The sequence below is a fragment of the Salvia hispanica genome, chromosome 2, assembly GCF_029641045.1.
Source record: "Salvia hispanica isolate PSC_SH4W2 chromosome 2, Shi_PSC_v1, whole genome shotgun sequence".
Taxonomy (NCBI): domain Eukaryota; kingdom Viridiplantae; phylum Streptophyta; class Magnoliopsida; order Lamiales; family Lamiaceae; genus Salvia; species Salvia hispanica.
The window spans coordinates 44002570-44019170 of record NC_142693.1 but is presented as its reverse complement, the minus strand read 5'-3'; the positions used below and the strand labels follow the sequence as shown (position 1 = coordinate 44019170).

The following is a 16601-nucleotide window of genomic DNA, read 5'->3' as shown; positions in this document are numbered from 1 at the left end:
GTACGGACCAATCGAAATATCATAGCCTCGTGCAAGAGAAAAAGATTGCGGTAATATTTAGTTATTTCAGGTCATTTATTCACTCTGTTTCTCATCAGAACCAAATTGTTCAATAGTAGCAAACATCGTAACATGATTTTATGGACATGGTAAATAGTTTAAAAAAAAAAAAACTATACCAATTCTAAAGTTGAAATAGGGCTACTAATTGCACAATACATGACCCAAGCTATTTCACACTAATACCAACCCCACCCTATTACCAATTCTTTCTTGACAAACTGTACGATTAAATCAATTAGTATGTCAAAATTTACAAGTGAAACCTGTTACCTGTGCAGCCTAATCACACACTGATTTTACAGGAATATTTGCGTTATTCTATCGGCATGAAAATATCATCTTCAAGCAAAGCTTCAAAATCAATAAAATCTTCATCAAAATCGATTTCCGGATTGTTCAACATCTTTTCTTGTGCAGCCTGGAAAACATCAAAGTATGCATCATGAAGTGAATGGAGATTTCCTTTTTCTTGTCATTTCTATTCCTTGAATCTTATCATGGAGCCCAAGCAATTAAAAGATTAATCCAACCAAAGAAGAAGTCTGCTGTTACTTAAAAACATTTTATTTCATTTCTCAGTAAAATTATGAAGATTATTGGGACAAATGATCATTGGCCTTGAATGGATACAGAGCTAATGGATAAACTTAACTCAGTCAAAGTAATGTATACAAATTAAATAAATGATATACCAGTCATCTACCATGTATTTCTCAATTTTGGAATGCAAAATTTTAACTAGTAAGCTCTATATTCAAAATTCCATAATAATGCATTTTCTTTCAGTTAGGATGAAAAATGTACTTATAATACAAGGACTTGCTGAAGATAGAAGTCTGTGTACCTTTTTTTCCTGCATTTTGGAGACAACATTAAGCAACCTGCTATACTGGTCCCGAGCTTCTGGGTATTGAACCATTGATTTCACCCTAGCAAGGGCCTTTTGAAGTCTCTCCTCTGTCTGTTTCCGACCCGCTCTCAGGAAATCATAGTCATCTTCTTTTGTTTCTGCTTCAATCATGCTACTGCTAGCAACAACACTTGCTTCAGACCTGAATCCACTCAATCCTCTTCCTTTCCGTCGCCACCGCAAAATGACCTTATCTAAGATTCCAACTGACCAGATTATCTTTTTATAGTTCTTTCTCACCTGGTGTCCTCTCACATGAGCCTTTTGTAAGAGAAACAAAGTTAGAATTTCAGCATTCAATACGTAAGAACAGAATGCAATGATCAAACGAGAGTAAATATGCCTACCTGAATTTTGATTATCTGCTGCCTAATTAGCAGAAACTCTTTCCTGCCTTTCCAACAGCGGAATTTATTTTGTATCCGAACTGCAGCGGAATGACCTTGTTCATTATGTTTTCCTGACTTCTTGCTCTTCATAGCAAGAGAAAGGGCACGTTCATCCGATATTCCGTATTCACTATCGCCATACTCCTTCAACTGTTTTCTTTGAAATGACTGTACTCTAAAGACTTGATGAATGCGAGCTGCAGCTTGAGTTGCATTACGTACAGCAGCCAAAGAGTCCTTCAGTGAGAGTCCATGGGGCAAATCATCAGCACCCACTGGAGTTGCAATCCTCTCTGAAACTGTTTCTACTACCTTCTCTCTACTATCACTCTGCTCAGAATCTTTCAAGTCGAGTGATGATAGATGGCAGCTCAATGAAGATTCGGCAAGATAACCAGCAATACCTTTGTGTCCATTGCTAGCTGCAAGGTCTGCAGGAGTTTCTCCTGAAGGATGTATAGGAGTTGGGTCTGTCAATGCCCCAGGTGACGCACCAAAGGACAAGAGGAAGGCCACTGTATGCTCTCTATGAGATTGCAAGTAGAGAGCAACAAAAAAATAAGTCAGTAGATATAACTTGGCAACCATATTGAACAATCTTGGAAGCTAAATGTCAGCTTTTAAAGATTTAGTAAAGGGAAAACTTGTATATATAGAAGTGCATATAATCATAAACGACATCCTTAGAGCACCCTATAACTGTGTATTGAAATAATTATGTCTTCCACAGAAGAATAAAAAGTCACAGAGGCAATAAAAACAATGTTCAAAATAGAACTCGAGAAGTCACCTGCCATAATATGCTGCCCAGTGAAGTGCAGTCCATCCATTTACATCACGAAAATTAACACTGACTCCAGCAGCTACTGTGGGTGGCATAGCCCAGTCATAACCTAGAGCAGCCGCAAAATGCAGTACACCTAGGCCTTCCACATCTAGTACGTTAGGGCCTTTCCCACCTTCAGCAATCTTTTGAATCAGCCAATTATGCAACTTCTCCTTTAAAAGCTTTTCTGGTAGCTGATTCTTTACGTTATCAGATGAGAATTCATCATTTTCAGAAAATCTCAACATTTGTTCCCACTCAGTGTCGTCATTCAGCAAGGCACTGATTTTACTAAATAACTGAGAACTATCATCATCAATGCTCTGGAGAGAGATCAGTGGAGTGTCTGATCCAAGAGAGAGCATCTTTCCAAATCTCATATAAAGGCGAGTTTCATCAGAGTCCACATCTTCAAAAGAACTAGCCCGGAATTCAAATTCTCGCACTTCACTGCATGCTAACCTATTACAGCATGTGATGTAGAAGGGGACCCTTCCAGGCTCATGTAAAGGTGTAATGCATCGAAGAACACCATCTCCTACGATCTCTGCAGGAACTTCAAGTTCACCAAACATGCAAGCCCATTTATAATTCTCCACCTCTCGATCTCTCAGGAAACTCCCCATAACATGCACCTATTATTAATTAGCAAACTTGTCTAAAATTATCATGACATAGAATATATTGTTCTTATCTGGTATGAGGCATTTAGCTTCATATGCTAGAACAATTATAAGTAGAGAAATACAAAACGAAAGCTTTGATATACCTTAATTTCTGAACCAGAATATGTCCAATTTGGCGAGAAGTCAATAATGCTAAAGAGCTGGTCTTTAGAAAGGGAAGGGCCGAGAACATAGTTATCTGATGGCACTTGAGTTGAGATACCAGAATCATCTCCATCACCATCTCCACCACCAACAGTCTCCCAGTAAACCCCAGAACCTGGCTGCATAGTTGATTCAGTGACATCATCAAGTTCTTTACTAATCCAACGATCAAAGCTGTCTAGCTTTTTCAGACCCTCCCGCATAACACCATCTAGTAAAGGTTGTCTTAGAGACGGATAATTGTCTTTGTCTCCTGCATTCAAGTTTCCTCCAGGTTCTAATTTAAGAGAACTTCTGCCAGAATTCAAAGCTTGATGATGAAGATCATTTTCCAAATGTTCAGTAAGGTACATATTATGGAGTGCTATTGAGTCAGACAGTTCCACTTCATTAGCATCATTCAGTTTTGTAGTAAGATCATACAACAGAGGCTGTCGCATAGGTGGTTGATTGTGGTTCTGCCTTATACTGAGGAGGTTACCATCTGGCTTCTGGTCAACAGACCAATCTGACATGCACAGTGATCCACCACCTGTAGGCTGTTAGAATCTCAGAATCATAAAGTGATAATACCGTGATACATTACATGTCACAAAATACTCCATTCAACTATATTTTATAATTTCTCTCTTCATTAAAACATTTGACTATATTTTTTAATCCCTCTTCATTAAAACATTCAACTATATTTTCTCTTTTTTACTCGGAACATATTAAAAACAACAGCTCCAAAAATCCTATGGCACCCAGGAAGTGAGAAACCTTTGGCGGGACGGTGGGAGTAATTCATAACTACAATTTTGAGAGGGCACAAAAAGTCACAGATCTCAGCTGCAACTGTTCATTTTGAAACACCACAGTTGCATCATCATTGTCATGATAACTATAATTAAGCTGAATGCTTCAAATGTTGGCACAAAATAAAGGAAATATAGTTGTTTAGGTAAATCAGAGACAACAACTAGTATGTCATTTAAACAGATGTGTGGAACATTAGGACTAGCATTCCCTATGTTTTATAAAAGGAAACATTTCCCACATTCATAGTTACATGAGAATATTCCAAATACAGTTCCACCTTAAACAAAGTTTTTACAGCAACAAAAATAGCTTAGCTTCAAAATTAGAAATTATCTTATTGCTTTAGTTGCATATAGATATTAGAACACATAAATGGCCCAAGATTAGAAACAAAGCAAGTGCCACAAAATTGAAAGGGTTCGACTAGATAGCTCAAGTATATAAGTAGTTATGAAATTCTTGTATATATTAATATCCATAGCCCCTGAATAAGTTCCCTGTCTACATTCAAATAAGTACTTTCTACACTACACCAAGACTACAACTTCTTCTTACCACAAAGTTTAATTCCAATATCATTGTAGTCTCTCTGCCATAAAGCTAAAACAAGCATTCACCTACATCTCTCCCCTACTACTAATAGCACCTATATTACACAACTACCAAATCCAATAGTATCTACAATATGTATCCAGAAGAAGGTTGCAAACTACAGAGGCTGCAGCTGCTTTATTGTAAGAGTGTGTAAACAATTTCTAGTTTAAAAAGAATTCACCACTATCCATGAATCTAGGCGCTTGCTATGTTCCTCACTTCCTCACCGAACACCTAACTCCACCACATTGCACAAGAGGAAGAAAGGTTACTATGTTCCCTCCTCAATGGCAAACATGGTTCAATCATGCTCTATTTTTGTGTTTCTATATGCTACCACTGGTATTTGTAAAGTTGCTAGAAAAATATCATTGAATTGTTTCAAACATAAGATACCTGCCATTTACCCATGCTATCCGAATGGTTCCTGAAATCCTGTTTTTTCATGAATTCATCAGTGAAAACATCGTCAAGGAGTTCATTATCCTGTCCAGGCATCATGCTCATTGCACTTGATTGGGTACAAGGAAGTGATAGCTGAAAATCTACAGATTGATAACTAGCGCTGCTGCTTTCAGCTACATTCCCCCAAGATGAGAATCCTATGTCTTGCTGAAAATCACATGTCAATCCACTATCCATGCGAGTTCTGTTTTCTTCTCCTTGTGTAATGGGTCCTAACCTCATACCAGGAATAGCTGATGAGTGTCCCTGGTAGTTGACTATCAATAACAGCAAAATGTTACTAAATCTAAAAAGAAAGGCTAAGATCTTAAAATCTGATACAACTGCTTCCCCTACCCATGCAATAGAGGTGATTGACTTAGCAATTAAATCGACTTTTATAATCTTCCACTGTTTTCCATTATTAATTTTTTTACTTGTAAAAACTTTAAACCAATAACCATGAATGCTTGAAACACCCAAGTGACTTTACAAAATCAGACCAGTACATATAGAAGAATATATGTGAATATAGAATAAACAGATTTATTACTTGATACAGGAATTGGGTGGCGAGGAACAGAACCAGCATCCGTTGTAGATACTATAGGAGATTGCAAATCAAGAATAGTTTGGAATCTAGAACTTGCTTGGTCTGTGTATGCTGCAATGAAAATACTTTATCAAGCAAAATTAAAAAAATAGTTAACATACAATATATACTTCAACAATCTCAATTAATAAAAAAGATAAAATAAATATCAAGCAGTAACACCTGATTCTGCATCTTCAAGATCAGACACCAGAGTATTGTTAACGCTCGTTGTATCTGTGATTGGTGCTGTTCTTTGATAATCATATGATTGGAACCTAAAAGCTACTGAGCTGTCCACCTCAGAAGTAGATACATCATCACTTTGCCCACTGGCTGGAAAACTATCAGCTTCGCTAGTGCGACTGTAACTTGTCCTGTTCCCCTGTGAAGAGACAAATATCAGAGATTGCTTCAAAAAAAGAAACATGGGAACTAGAAAAAGAACCAAATAGAGAGAAAGTAAAGTTCAAATCATCTATGATAGCTGCGTCTGGTCGGGTTTCATTTACAAAATTTGTAAGAACTGTCTGATCAGAAATTACTCATAAATTAGAACTTACAAGTCTGTCATTATTTAAGAAAAAAGTCGTACTCCCTCCGTCTGCCATTAGATGTCACACTTTGACTCGACAAGGGTTTTAAGAAATGTAATGGAAAGTGGGTTGAAAAAGTTAGTAAAATGTGTGTCCTAGTTTTATATACTCCCCCATCCCACTTTAGGAGTCCCGATTTATCATTTTTGGGTGTCCCACTTTAGGAGTCCCAGTTGGAATATTCCATAAATGGTAATAGGCCCCATATTCCACTAACTTTTTCCACTCACATTTTATTATTCAACTAATATATAAAAGTAGTACCCACATTCCACTATCTTTTTTCACCAACTTTCCTTTACATTCCTTAAAACTCGTGCCGAACTCAAATGAGACTCCTAAAGTGGGATGGATGGAGTATTAGTTTTATAATAAAATGTGAGTGGAAATGAGTTAGTGGAATGTGGGGTCTATTACCAAAAGTAAAAAAAGGTAAGTGTGAAAAGTATAGGCGGACCAACCAAAAAGAAAACTAGTGACATTTAATGGCGGACGGAGGGAGTAGAAATTAACCTTTAGAAATATGGGGGAATTCAGAATGCATAAGGAATCATCATTACCTTTACCTCCCGGTAGTGGACAAGAACTATGTGAGACATTTCCCTGAAGCAGAAATCAGCCATAGAAGTAAACATAATGGGAAAATGAACAAAGAAAATCAAGATAAAATAAGACTCTGGTGAGCAGGAAGCTTAATGAAGTAATGAACAAAAAGAAGAAAAAAGAAATCAATACACACTACAAATATTTAATAGACTTTTAAACATTTTATACATCAAACTGAGTAATTTGCTATAGGTCCATCGAAATACAATCTTTTCACTCGATATAAAAGAACTAGGAGAATAGAAGTAGAGGAACCCAGTACTATTTTTGGTTTGAACAAAAAATTGGAACATTTGTAAGGCTTACTCTTCAAGCATCCAGTAGCTACGCCTTTGGAAATTTTGGTTGTCTTCTCCATGAGCGTAATAGCAATGAAGTACATCGACACGTCCGGCCTGAATAGATTTTGACATCTAGATATGTCATTTTGGTTGGGAAATCAAAGCTTTCAAGGACAGTGACATCCTAGTAAGAATCCTAGTAATAGGTAATTTAAATTGTTTTACATACCATAGTTTAGACCTTATAAAATTTTAAGGGAGATCATCTAGACCTGCAACAACTAAATTAAAGAAAATCGAATATCAAATATACCTTGAGCCTTTCATGAGCCTCCTTCACTGTTTTCCCATCATTCTTCTTCCTCCAGTTATGACCATCTTTTCGGAAATACCTCAGCACCTTCCGGTCAAAAAGAAAGAGAGAACCATCTATAAAAAGACAGTAGATCCAAACAAATATGTCAAACTAGATGAAATAATTGAACATAGTGAGATTTCAAATGCAGCCTCTCTATCTCTACCATAAACATATTAGCTATAATTATCAATAACTTATCTGAGGTATCCTACAAAAAAGATCGTGAATACAACAAAGTCATACTTGGGGGTCTATTGGGAGCCTCTGGAGCAATACGAAATTGCTTGTAATTCTGAAGAATTTCACAAATCTCAGCAGGCCGCAGCCAGCGATGTTGAGCTTCGAGAAGTATCTGCTGAATATCTGCAAAATAATAGCCACTTAATTATGGTTTTTCTTATTTTCTCATGTTTTTTGGTACTTTATAAGCATATGAAGCATAACAATTCTTAGTACACTGTATGGTAAGATTAGCAAAAAGAAAGAAGAAAATAGGTAAACAAACAAACATAATTAAAGATATTTGAGTGAGAAACTTAAGAGCAGATAGAACAGAAAGCAACTAATTAAGCATTCCAACTACATAAGCATTAGAAATGTGGCTCTAAGCATATATTCTGATCACCACAACAACAAAGACAACCATTAACACGGTACATATCAGTAAAATCTAGAGTAATTTCTTGTTTAACTCCAAAACATAACATGTTCAGAGATAATCCCAAAATCAAGCTCATACCTAGAAGTGTAACAATATTAATAAATCAGAAAAAACAAAAAAAAAAAAGGTCACCTAAATGAGCATTGAGCGCATAGTGCCGATTCTCGGTGGCCATGACACCAACTAAAAGCAGGTGATTCCAACTCTTCTCCAAAACCAAAACCTAACTACTCGTCTCCAGATCGAAAAGTTCCCCAATTCAAAATAATATATCCAGTGATTCACTCAGCTTCGAACAAATTCATCAAAAATCAATGGAAAATTCCACCAATAAACGCGAGGGAGGATGAAATCGAGGAAGGAAAAAGCAAAGTAAAAAAACGGAAGGGATATAGGAAAAGTGGGTGCGTGTGTGAGGAAGCAGCAATGGAAGGTAAGTTGAAAGTAGCCGCCGAAATGGAATACAGTTAAACAATGTCGAGACAGCGACGCTCAAAGTAGAGTCAGGGTATTTCCGTCTTTTCATTTTAAGTCATTGTCTCATTTCTCGTTACAATTTACCCGAGACACGTTTCTTTTGGTCACGCATTTTTAGATAGTGGTATTTAATGGTTAAACAAAGAAAAAATAAAGTATGAGTAACAAAATAATAGGAGTATTGTTTTTTTGCCATAAAAGAAAATGTTTTATTTATAGTGGGAGGATCTCAAAAGGAATACATCTCACCAGTGGCGGAGCCAGGATTTTAATTATGGGGGACCTAAATTACTACTTAAATTTTGTTAATTTGTCTCGGTGTCAAGTTGTTTCAGTATCTACAATATGAAATTAACTCGAATATAAGTAATAGAGAGATATACACAAGAGATGGATAATGAGATAATTAGAGGATGGTAATAAAAATAGAGATACAGCGACGACGTCAACATCGATATAATTAAAGAATATAGTATTTATTTTATAATATAGAGCATAGTATTAACATTAATTTTGCTAATATTATATACTTATTTATGTAATGAAAGAGTTATTTTCTATTCATAAATACCATAACATTAAAATTGATTTTAAATAATATTATACTATAGCTGGCATATTTACATATTTATGTTCTTAAATTATGAAAATAATTCTTAACAGTTACAAAAGAAAATATTTATACAAGATTACTAGCTAAGATTATAGTTACTAGAGAAAATAAACAAAATTATTAACATTAGAAAATCTAATAGAACATAAACATATTCAAGAGAAAATCTAAAGATATATAGAAAAATATTAACACAATATTCAATAGAAATCTAAGGAGATAATGATAAAAAAATATACACGCTGCAGATCAAGAATCGAACCTGAGATCAATTAGTTAAAAGTGTACCGTCGTAATCAATTGCACCACTACGAACTTAGATAATTGTTTTGTACATATATAATATATAGGCAAAGTTCAAAAGGGTGAGAGGCCCACGGGCCCCCCTGGCCCCACCCTAGCTCCGCCCTTGCATCTCACTAATTGTAACGACTCGCCCATATAGGGTATAGTAAATGCGGCGATCGTTAACTAGGCGGACTTAAATGTATCAAAGATCATAGGTGATGCACTTTTTATTTGCACTATAAATACCTGCAAGTATACAGAGTAGGTATAGTATAGCAAAAGGTTAGTACCGGGTATCGAACACGGGGAAGATGTACACAAAGTGTCTATCTTCTACTAGAACTCAATTACTATCTGGAGAAACAAGAATTTTTTGTAACTTTTTGAAAACAGTAAATATTAAAAACAGTAAACAACTAAATGCAAGCAAATCACGGAGAGAAAAGTATAGAGATAAGGGGAATTCCAGGGATGTGCTTTCGCTTTTATGGTTATACAAATTCCAAACTACAATACCCTAGCACAGTTAATACTTTGAAAGGACGAGTCACCTAGCTTATGCTCATGCGATACAAACGTTGATTACTAACATTAGGGTTGTCAATCCTAACATGTAACTCCAAAAAGCTCCTAAGACCCTTGAAAAGTCCTCACTCTCAATTAACAGTGCCGTTTTAAAGGAAGCTAACTGTAGTGTCTACTAAGTGGATCTAACTCGCTAGAACTCTGTCACAGTTATGAAGCAAGTTGTATTGAATCATACATAATTGTGTCACTCAATTATGAAGCATCATGATTAACTTAGGGAAGAAACAAAGTAAAAACAAAACGGATATTAAATAGAAAACGGAATTGTATAACCAAAGTTGCTACTAACACATCCCTAGAATCCTATGAGTTTAGTTACACATGACTGAATAAACTAAAAACATAGATTGAAGGGAAAACAATCTGAACATAAAACTAAAGCAAATAAAACCCGTAGGTTGAATCCTTGTCGTTCTTGATGTTTTTGAAATCCTTCTTCAACTCCTTGCACAATTGAAGTACTCTAGCTTTTTATCTCTATGAATGTGTTCTTGTTGTGTGAAAAAAAACTCTCTTTTGATGAAGCTTGAGGTCCTATTTATAGGGGAAGATTATTCCTCATCATAGAAGGAAAAGATCTGCAAAATTTGGTAAATCTTGGAGCAAATCTAGGACTGGTCGGATTCGCCGCCTTTCTCCGGCGGGCCGCCGCACCTTGGCCGGCGGTCGCCGCGTTGGAGTCCAGAGACTCTGACCCTTCGGTGGCGGACCGCCACATATCCTCCGGCGGTCGCCGGGCGAGACTCTTCTCCTAGCGTAAATTTCCGAGGCGGGCCGCCACATAGCTCTGCCCGCCGGGCGCCGGCGGTCGCCGTACAACTCGCGGCGGTCGCTGGTCGCCGTCGGACTCCAGATTTCCAGACTATGCGTTTTTACTCCCTTTTTCGGCTCAAATATGCACATTTCTCACAAAACACGTCAAAATACCAAAATGTATAGAATATGCAAATAATGGACATGTAGAGTGATTTTGATAACAAAAACGGACCAAATAATGGCCTTAAAACAGTGCAAAATCCGGGCGTATCAACTCCCCCAAACTTACATTTTTGTTTGTCCTCGAACAAAACACTAAAGACACAAGAATAGACGCACGGAATGCACAAGGACTAGACGTCATAATTGCCTCAAAAGATGAAAGAATAGATTAAGCATGGATTAACACAATCAAATCAAGCAAGGCTTAATAGTGCACTTTCATTACAAACTCGTGGAACACCTTGAATTCAAGCACTCACATGTGGCAAACTTCCAAAGATGGGAAGTGTTCTTTCTCTCACTCTCAAAGTGTATAAAGGTAAAGTGTAAATCACTCAAATCATGCATCATGCAAAGTTTACCATAGGCTTGCTCAAAGTCTAATCCCTCCTCTACTCAATGTGATTAAGCATCAAAAGTCCGAAAGGTCTTTCTTTTCGGTTGTAACGTAGGCTCTTTGGTAGGTGAGGAATATTTGGCTAAAAAGTGACTCAAATATAAAAATATCCCAAGTAGAGTTAGGATGACTCCACTTTTCTAAAACTTAAGGCACTTCTAACACTTTATTTTTCTCCTTCAATTTACTTTCAATCCTTTGATTTTATTTTCTTTTCACAACCTTTCACACATTTTTCTTTTTTCTTTTTTTTTTTTTTTTTTTACACATCCTTTCTTTTTTTTTTTCTTCCTAAGATCAAGCACATATTTGGAATTTTTCTCAATTTCACAACTTGTACTCTCTTAATATTAAGCACACTACTTTTTATACTTTCCTCTTTATCTCTCCAATTCCTTTACAAAAGAAGATAACAAAAACTATACTAACCCAAGGAATTGTCCCCCCATTTATTTTGGCTTCCAAAGAAAAGGCTCAAAGGCTCAAATTGGCTCCAAAGGAAAAATTTGAGAGGGTCGAAAATTTTGGATATAAAAGTAGCTAAGAAAAGACGGCCTAACATCCTCCTAAATCAACTTAAACACTATGTAAACTTAGGCAGACTAGGAGCAAGTTCTAGAAACATATACATGCATACAGATAAATCACACAAGAAAGAATTTAAGGCTCAAATCTCACAAGGTAAAAGCACGATTCAAGGCGAACAAGCAATTCACTAATTATGCACCTTTTCACCCAACCATCATATCAAAACGTTAAGCCACACTTAAACATAGATGGAATATAATATCATTGGCAACTCGGTCTAATGTGTCCCTAAGCATGCGTGTTTCTAAGTTCTTCATGTTATGTTCATGACATGGATTCAAGAAAACATTTTTAGAACACAAAAAATCTCCTACGGGTTTTTGGAAAATTAAAGCAAAAACAACTAACAACAAAAAGTCCTACGGGTTTTTGGAAAATTAAAGCAAAAACAACTAACAACAAAAAGAAAATTTGTAGAGTCGGTAGGGACGTGAGTATACTACTGAAAACAAAAACGTACCCTGAAAAATTTCGCGTAGAGGTTGAGCGGGGCGAAAATTCGAAGAATTTCGAAAAATCGCGCTGGAAAATTGTGCCCAGGTGGCGGTCCGCCGCAGCTGTTCGGCGGTCGCCGCACGTCAAAGATGCTTTCCAGCGTTCAGATGGCGGACCGCCGCAGAGCTTGCGGCGGTCGCCACGGAGAGGTCAGAACCTGCGAAAATTTTTGCAAAGCACAAAATTAAACCAAAACCAAAAATACTTAAAATTAAAGCAAAAATTGTTAAATCAAGGAAATAAATCGTCTTAAAAACATCCAAAAACATGGTACAAATGCTCATTTAAAGTCATCGAGCTTGACTTCTTCAATCTTGAGGAGGTGGAGGGAAACGGGCGCTAAGATCCTCGAAAGCTCCAACGAGGTACGTGATATCACTCCTCATTGTCTCTCGTTCCTCTCTAGCTTCGGCGGCCATCCTTCGGAGCTCTTCATATTGTTGACGCCGATGAACGTCTTCCAAATGTTGTTGCTCCCAAAATCCTTGCTCCGCCGTGCGCCAATTGCCTTGAGCCGTCCACCCTTGGCGGTTGTAGGCATTCTCCGCTTGTTGCTCCGCCCATCGATTGTCCCAAGCGCTGGACATGTTTTGCATATAGGAGAAAATTTCTCCTAATTGGGCGGAGGTGTTGACTTGAAACTCCTCTTCTGGATTTGGCCTCCCGCGGCGGCGGTTCGCTCTTGTCCGGCGGCGATGTCCTTCCACTTCCTCTTCTCGTTGTGGTTGGGATTGCGGTGGTGGCGGTGCTGCACTCCTTTTAGCTTGTGAATGCTCTGCGCCTTCTTCATAGTTATCAATGGCATCAAATGCGGAATCCTCATCGGGCTCAAATTGAGGAATGCGAGAGGGAATGTTCCTCTTTCTAAATTCCCCATTGACGGGGTTAGCCTCGATAGCTCTCCGGTGGGCGGGTGTGTCGAGCTTCCAATTGGCTTGGTTTGCCCAAACATCGACCTTGGTCAATTGCGGGAGTGGAACGGGAAAGTGATCCCCCGCTACTTGCATAAAATACCCTTGACCCCCATGATCGGTCTTCAAAAGCCCCACCGAAAATAGCACCTCATAAGTGATAAACTTTTCTCCACCATCCTCCGTCATACCGGCAAAAGAGACCCCCAAATGTTCGTCAATTGCCGTAATCAATCCCCCACAACAAATGACGCCCCCGTCTTTCTTCGTGATCCTATCCACATAGTAAGTAAAGAGGGTCCCATAATCGATTCCCTTCTTGTTGAGTAGGCACCACATCACGTTGAGCTCCGTTTGGGAGACACTTCCCCCATCGATACGAGCAAACATAAGCTGAGTCATAGCACGATGGAGGTACCTCAAGACGGGGTTGCGAATTGATGAAGACTTGGCATAGCCCGCTGCATGCTCTTGCTCATTTGTCATCGCCCCCCAAACCTCTGAAAATTCATATTCATTGTCCTCTTCGGGGTTGAGGTCGAAGCAATGGAAGATCCCACTAAGCTCTTCCATGGTGAGCGAGTGCCAACGGTTCCCTAGGCGGAAATCAATGCTAAGTGGAAAATTTTGGCGGCGATCCTTAGTGACCTTTAGCGAGCTTAGGAACTCGAGAGTATACTTTCGAAACGATGGCCACTTCCTTTGGAACATGTAGACGAGGCCATTCCCATCACCCACATCGCACAACTTCCAAAAATCCTCCATGATCCCCAAAGTTTGGAGAGGGAAATCGTGGGGATATCTAGAAGGTGCCGTTTCTCGGGCCGACACTTTCTTCCACATAGCCTTTTGCTCTTCCGTGGCAAGGCTAATGCCATAGTTCTTCGCATTCTCCGGTTTCCCTTTTGATCCCATTATCCTTTTATGGTGGAAATCCCGTCTCTGGACTGCGTGTGGCGACCGCCGCGTCTCTCGTGGCGGGCCGCCACACGGGCCTTCGTAAACAGCAATCCTGGCGGGCCGCCGCGGCCCGTGCAGCGTTACTCTGGCCCGCCCTAAGCCCGATCCTTCCTGCACATGTTAACACACGTGTGGCGACCGCCGTGCTTTAAGTGCGGCGACCGCCACCAAATTTTTTTTTTTATTTTTTAACAGAATATAAAAAAAAACGAGAAAATAAAAAAAAATAAAAGAAAATTGGGTTGCCTCCCAATAAGCGCTTTTGTTAAAGTCGTTAGCTCGACTTGAAGTGGCCCACTAGTTGGGCGGATCAATAACTCGAGTGTTGAAAATTGGCATAGGGAGCAATTTGGTCCCTAGCTTCTTCCACCACTTGTACTTCCCCTCTTTCGTTTTGATGACGTATATCTCGGGGTCCTCTTTGGGTGTTTTCTTTCTCTTCTGTTTCTTCTTCTATGGAGCAGATGTAGAAGAATTAGCATCACCCTTTTTAGAAGAGTGTCTTACCTCTTTGACAATGTAGATAGTGGAGGTTGAAGGATCCTCCGCTTCAAAGGGATCTTTGGACTTGGTCAAGTCGGTAGCCATGACTGCTCTGCACTGTTGTTCCATTTTTGCCCGCTTTGCCTCCTCAAACTTTAGCATTTCGCTCTCGATCTTATAGGTGGATTGACCATGATTATCATTGATTGTGATTTCGCCACGACCTACATCAATCAAAGCTTTGCAAGTGGCAAGAAAATCTCTCCCTAAGATTAGAGGGACGTTCTTGTCTACTTTCATGTCAAGCACAATAAAGTCGGCAGGAAAAATAAAATCATCAACTTTAACTAAGACATCCTCAATCATACCTACAGTCTTGATGGACGAGTTATCGGCCAACCTGAGTGTTACATCTGAAGATTTGAGTGGCCCGATGTTGAGCTTTTCGTAGTACTTCAGTGGCATGAGATTGATGGACGATCCTAAGTCGCACAGTGCTTTGTCAACCTTCCCTTCTCCAATTCGGCACCTAATGATGAACTGGCCCGGATCTCTTTGCTTCACTGCCCGTTCCTTTTGGATGATCTCGCTGCAATGATGCGGTAGCTTAAGGTCGTCTTTAGTCGGCTTTTTTTTCCTCATTACCGCCTCCCTTAGTAGCTTCGCATACTTTGGTATCTCCTGCAACGATTCAACAAGTGGAATGTTAGTATGGACTTTGCAAAACATGTTAAGGAATTGCTTGAACTGCTCTTCAAGCTTGAACTTCCTCTTTGGCTGAAAAAGGAGTACAATCCCGTTGTGCCGCACAAGCTCCTGCTTAGTGGACGATTCTGCCTTGTCAGTGGCGGGCCGCCGCGGGGTGTGCGGCGGTCCGCCGGCGACTGGGCAGTCCTACGTGGTTGACTCTGCCGTCTCAGTGGCGGGCCGCTGCGGGGTCTGCGGCGGTCCGCCGGCGACTGGGCAGTCCCCAGATTTCTGCTTTGCCACCCACTTCTTGTTAATATCATCCACTCTTGCTGCTGCCTTTGCTCTATCCTCATCTAACTTCTTCTGAATTTGCTCCATTTGAGTGGTAATATTGGTTACAGCTGCCGAGATTGTGTTCATTCCTTGCTCGAGGTTGTTTATCCTTGCTTCGACCACTCCGATCTTGGTGTCATTAATCTTCCTATCTTGCGTAATTACTTCCAAGATCTTCGTGATTCCCTGTTCATACTTGTCTTCCTTCTTCATCGGCTCAACCACTCCTCCTTTGCTAACATTGAATCCTGCAGGGGGTTGCAAGTAATTATTGTTAGAATAAGAAAGATTTGGGTGCAGACGGTTCCCATTATAATTATTGAAATTACCGCCCCCCTGATTAGGGCGATAATTGTTATTGTAGTTTCTGGGACCGCCTCCTTGCACGTAGTTGATTTCTTCCACAGTTGATATGGCAGTTTCGGGTGCATTGACCGCCACTATGGAAGTTGCCGGAATTGGATCTTCCTTCCTCGAGATGTCCATTTGATCAATCCTGACTCTAAGTTCTGCTAACTCCTTAGCAAAAGAACTTTCTTCGGCCTCTTCTATGGCTGCTACTCTTCTCGTGGCATGCCTTTCCTTAGACCACCCCCGACTGTTGGTGGCGAACTCCTCGATCACCGCCATGGCATCCTTTCCTGTCTTTCTTAGAAATCCTCCATTTGCCCCTGAATCAAGCATAGCACATATTTTCTCGTTAAATCCATTATAGAGGATTCCTACCTGATGGTCTATGGAAAAACCATGGTTTGGGCACTTTCGAAAAAGAGCTTTGAAACGAGCAAATGCCTCATAGAGGGGCTCGTCATGGCCTTGTGTGAACTGAAAGATCTCACTTTTGAGCTT

General features: G+C 39.3%; 1 protein-coding gene and 1 non-coding gene across 3 annotated transcripts; one reads left to right on the top strand and one right to left on the bottom strand.

Moving 5' to 3' along the window:
* Positions 1-56: 56 nt before the first annotated feature.
* LOC125200543 (calmodulin-binding transcription activator 3-like) lies at positions 57-8399 on the bottom strand. Of its 2 annotated transcripts, none has more exons than XM_048098181.2 (13): positions 8084-8399; positions 7534-7653; positions 7246-7361; positions 6958-7046; positions 6606-6648; positions 5633-5834; positions 5411-5521; positions 4810-5135; positions 2958-3557; positions 2153-2823; positions 1321-1888; positions 908-1234; positions 57-481 (listed from the first exon to the last, which is right to left on the bottom strand). In XM_048098181.2, exons 1-13 carry the CDS (start codon positions 8124-8126, stop codon positions 377-379), a joined length of 3321 nt encoding a protein of 1106 aa, XP_047954138.1. In that variant the 5' UTR covers positions 8127-8399; the 3' UTR covers positions 57-376. The 2 variants fall into 2 exon arrangements, with proteins under 2 accessions (XP_047954138.1, XP_047954139.1); XM_048098182.2 differs by having other exon boundaries at positions 4810-5090.
* An 8095-nt stretch (positions 8400-16494) lies between these two features.
* On the top strand, positions 16495-16601 carry LOC148932481 (small nucleolar RNA R71). The gene has a single exon (XR_016136070.1). It is a non-coding gene; the product is annotated as a small nucleolar RNA R71 (small nucleolar RNA).